This window comes from Sinocyclocheilus anshuiensis, unplaced genomic scaffold (assembly GCF_001515605.1).
Source record: "Sinocyclocheilus anshuiensis isolate Anshui unplaced genomic scaffold, SAMN03320099.WGS_v1.1 scaffold1364, whole genome shotgun sequence".
NCBI classification, from domain to species: Eukaryota; Metazoa; Chordata; class Actinopteri; order Cypriniformes; family Cyprinidae; genus Sinocyclocheilus; species Sinocyclocheilus anshuiensis.
In genome coordinates this window covers 510,959-515,995 of record NW_015544238.1, presented here as the reverse complement: position 1 = coordinate 515,995, position 5,037 = coordinate 510,959, and the positions used below count along the sequence as shown (strand labels likewise).

Sequence of the window (5,037 nt, the reverse complement as noted above, 5' to 3'; positions counted from 1 at the left end):
TTACGTTTATGTATATACTGTATTCTATATATAGTACCAGTCAAATGTTTGGACATACGAATGGGAAAGTGTCCAAACTTTTGACTGGTACTGTACTATAATATACAAAAAGAATATCGGCCGATATATCGGTATCGGCCTTTTTTTTTTTTAAATTCCCTAATATTGGTATCGGCCCCAAAAAAACCATATCGGTCGGGCTCTAGAACTAACCCTTTAATGTTAACTACCTTTTAATCAAAACATAAAACATTATTTACCCCGTTTGTATCTGTGAGGCGTCCGTTACACATTTTCCCTGCGTGTTAACGTAATTATGACTGTCGAATGTCTGACTTGACTCTTGGTAACGTATTTTGCCCCACCCCCAAAACACGATTCGACTATCAGTTGAATATCGGCAAGATTAGAAAATTCCGATTCGACTATGAAAATCCTTAGTCAGGGACACCCCTAGTTTCATCACAAACATGTATACATGCATGCATATAAATACAAATGTACACATTGAATCGCAGATGTGTTCTTAAGCCTGAACATACACTCAGTCTCCTCTTCATATTTATAGCTGCACACAGGGTTAGCCGGGATCAGGGTAGAGAAACTCGGAGGAACAATGTCCACTATCCGCTGATGGTACGACAACCTGCAGGTTCATAATCAAGGCTCAGTGTAATAAACATAACAGCATGCATTAACTGGGTCCAATTAGCAATTATAAAAAGCAATGCAACTGAATAAAAAGCTGTGTGAAACTCAAAACAGAAATGCAGAACATTAATAACTACTGTCATATACATAACGTTATAATGAGAGCACTTTTGTAACAAATTTTTGTGAATTCTTAGGGTTTCGCTGATGTTTAATGTTAACTATAGGTCTATACAGGTTGTGTTCATTGTGTCCAGCCTCATATACATCATTTCTGTGGCTTGAGCAAGCTGAATATCGGCAGATTAAAGAAAACTACAAGAGTAGGGGACAGTTATGTTTACATTTGAGACAGCTGTAGCACAATGTGTAGGAGGAATCACTTAAAAACACAAATTCGCATGGCTTTCAGTCAGAATGAAGGATACAACTTGTGGTAATGAGCCTGGTTGCAGTTTGCAGAGCTCAATGAGTAACGCAGTGTACATGACATCAATGTGAGGAGGACTGGGCAGCTGGAATAACTCACCAAATATCACCTACAGAGCCACAGATATAGCATTACACTGAAATAACATATCTAAGTGCCCATTTACTGCACTAACAGTAGCTAAAATATTTTGCCAAATTATCAAATGGGGTCTGAATACTTTCCGTACCCACTGTATATATAGATATAGATATACACACATATATAAACAATTAAACTGTAATAATAAACAACAATCCCTTCCCTACCTATTACTTTCTCCAATAGTAAACACACTCTATAATGGCAATTAAAAGAATGCAGTTTCATGTTTTTAAAGGATGATGCATTTGTCTTCTGACATCCCATTACAGATCCAGTTAAAAAAATAAGGACTAGATAAGAAACATTACTGCACCTCTGGGGCATCAGTGTAGTCGAACATTCTGAAGACGACATGGGGCATAGGGTAGACAGCGTCATCAGAGTGGGCTGGAGGAGTGAAAGGGGGCAGGTTGTGCTGCAGGGCTTCACACAGCACACTGTCAAACGCAATATAAGGCCGCAGGATGTGACGCTCCTGCCAGCGGTCCTTCTTCAGCTTATGCACCTGAGCCCAGAGACAGTCCAGATACTACAGAGAGACACACAGAGGAAATTAATTACAGTGAAAGAACAGAGCAGCTCTCAACTGGTGGGTGGTAGGTCTGTTCTGATAGGGTCACTGACAAGAAAAAATCAATGCTAAACTGAAAAACTTACCATGTAATAGTGTATAGTTAGGAGAGCAAAATAATTAGGCTTATAAAAGGGATAGTTCACCCAAAAATGAAAATTCTGTCATTTAAACTCAGTCGTTCCAAACTCGCAAGAGTTGAATTCATCTTCAAAACACAAATTCACACAAAAAAACATATTTTTAATAAAACCTGAGAGTTTCCGTCCCTTCATAGATAAAGGCATTGTAAAATTAATCCATGGGAATCAAGCAGTTTAATCCAAGTCTTAAGAGGTACAATCACTTTATAGGAAGTGCAGATATGATTTAGGCTTTTATTTACATATAAAACATATATATATATAAAATTAATCAAATGTGATAAACAAGGATGAGAAAGCACCTTATCATTTGTTAATCCATGGGAATCAAGCAGTTTAATCCAAGTCTTAAGAGGTACAATCACTTTATAGGAAGTGCAGATATGATTTAGGCTTTTATTTACATATAAAACATATATATATATATAAAATGAATCAAATGTGATAAACAAGGATGAGAAAGCACCTTATCATTTGTTTGGTAATGTCAAAGATTGTGCATCTAATCAAACTCTACGGCAGTTGTGCAAATTCATCTGTCACTTTGTAGAAGCTAGTCAAATCAGACGGAAACCAAAATGGACTGGCTGCAGGACTCACCCACCCTCAAAATACATTAATAGAATACATCCCAAACTGCATTAAACACAAGTTATGGGTTTCTATTACTATTGTGTTGCCACTTGCTGTCCGATGTTTTAAAGCAAAACCAGTTGAAAACAACTGTGATTGACATTTTGTTAGTGTTTAAAGGTAAAGTGACAGGCATGGATGAAGCCTGACTCTCACCTCTTCCTGAGGGTGGGGCTTTTCTGCAGTCCACACCTGCAGCATGGAAACATGAGTCTTCTGACGCCGCCTGTAACAAAACCCAGATCATGACATTTCACAGCAGACTCCTCTGTATTCTCTGTCATCTACATGCATAATGCATTTGAGTTGACAAACATCACAATAATCAACATGATAAAATAAATTAGCACACACTATCCGCTAACGGAAGCTAGAGATTAAGGTTTATAATCTTTTAAATATGGATACAGGGGTTAAAGCAAAAAAAATCCTGAGCCTGAACTTTTTTCCAGGGGCGGGGTGGGGCAGCACATGCAAAGCATGCAATGACTGTGGTAACTTTAACATTTGAAAGGATACTATGGCAAAGTTATTGCTTTCTTTATTCAAACGGATTTTTTTTTCATGAATGTATGGTTGACCTGAAGAATGAAAGCTGTATCATACACTTGGAAAATTATGAGCTAAATCACCGCTTATCGACACTAGGGGTGTGACAATACACTTAGCTCACGAGATGAGACAAAATACAGATACTTGGTTCACTAGAACAAGACAATATTTGAATATTATTTTAAAGAAATTTTCAATGACAAAATATTTGTCTTTTAATTACAAAAAGTAAAACAATGCGGTTGTATTTAGAAATATTTTAACTAATCTAGGGCTGTAACTAATGATTATTTTGGTAATCAAGTAATCTACTGATTATTTTGACAACGGAGTAATCTGATATTTTTTAGTAACAAACAGACCTAAGTGAAAACCAGGCTTTAGTATGACTATTTATATATAAACTAACGATGAGGCAATAATAATTGGCTCAAATAAAATATCAAAACCAAGAAATTACAGGATTGTATTGAATAACACTGTTAAAATACATAATGTAATATGCCTATACATAATATGAACATAACCAACTTAAGTACATTATGTATTAAATACAAATACCTAAATACCTTATACTAATAAGCAGAGGGCGCCAATGGCCTGGTGACATTTCACTTTACAGCGTGATTAAACGATGTTTAAATCCATTAAATTTTAATATTTGGCCACACGCAGAAACTTTTATTTTGAAATCGCGATTTACAATATATGGCATATTTAGACATAGTGAAAGTGAAAAAAGTGAAAGTGACGTGACATGTGGCCAAGATTTGTTCTGGCAATCATATCATTTTATGGAGATGACATGATTACTCTGAACTGTTTACAAAGCTCCGCTGCTTTTTAATTAGTTATTCTATGTAAATATGTGCTAGAGGGACATCTTTGACCATTACGCCTAGCAGCTTTTTGTCGCGCTTCTCCATTTATCAGGGCTGCGACTCCGCAATTGGATACTATTATGCACGTCTCGTGTTTATAAGAGCAAAACATTCTGATTGGTTAGTAATGTTAGTTTGGTTGAGCGTGAAAGCTGTGCTCCTCTCATACCATTGGTAGGCGAACTCATGGACTCGAAAGTGATATCAATCAACAAGATTTTTTTTTTTAATGTAGGACTATTTTTTTTCCGCAGCCAAATGCTGCACGCCGGAGATCCGGCACAGTGCTGGAGAACTTTAAGCCCTGTGGAAATTTTCAAACGCATCGATTCACTTCAAGAGGCCTTTATTAACCGCCCCCCGGAGCCGTGTGGGGCATTTTTTATGATGGATGTACGCATTTTATTGGATTTCTATTGGATATGTAATATCAGTACTCCCACTCTCTCTCTTTGCATGTGTGAGAAACACAGTGCTAACAGCAAAGCGACGCTGAGTCGTGCGCCTTCACACTAGAGTTTACGGTACGTCAAATACCGCAGGGATGGCCAGTATTTCAGATACATGTATTTAAAATACGTATTTGAAATACAAAATACTTTTTTATATTTTCTATTTTAAAGCCTTTGAAAAAAAAAAATCTAATGTCATTTGCATTTAAGTACATTTTTCCACACAGTATTTTGTATTTGTATTTTAAATACATTTTCATGTATTTGTGCCCATCTCTGAAATACAGGTACGCTGTGCATCCATTGAGATTAGGGATGTAACGATTAACCGCGAGCCGGTTGAAAATCGTTTTGCTTACATACATCTACACACCTTTCATTTTTTAAGACTAAAACAAAGGATTCATTGTTATTCTTAATCAAAAAGCACAACAACAATAAATGTATACAATGACAAACTAGCTTCCAAAACGTTTATTAACAAAAACGAACAAGATGAGGCATGGCACACACATGCTGTATTATATACCGACTAATAAATTACAGAACGTTTAGCAAACACTGAGGAATCAAATAAATA

The 5,037-nt window shown here is 36.3% G+C and overlaps 1 protein-coding gene across 1 annotated transcript in view; it reads right to left on the bottom strand.

The window, feature by feature from the left end:
- The window catches only part of LOC107697607 (nuclear cap-binding protein subunit 1-like), an 18,537-nt gene that overhangs the window by 9,021 nt on the left and 4,479 nt on the right, over nt 1-5,037 (bottom strand). The window contains exons 6-12 of the mRNA XM_016498401.1: nt 2,729-2,798; nt 1,534-1,754; nt 1,397-1,418; nt 1,080-1,190; nt 874-941; nt 747-755; nt 543-646 (exon numbers count right to left, since the gene is read on the bottom strand). Of these exons, the coding sequence (XP_016353887.1) occupies nt 543-646; nt 747-755; nt 874-941; nt 1,080-1,190; nt 1,397-1,418; nt 1,534-1,754; nt 2,729-2,798 (605 nt within the window). The remainder of the gene's footprint in view (nt 1-542; nt 647-746; nt 756-873; nt 942-1,079; nt 1,191-1,396; nt 1,419-1,533; nt 1,755-2,728; nt 2,799-5,037) is intronic.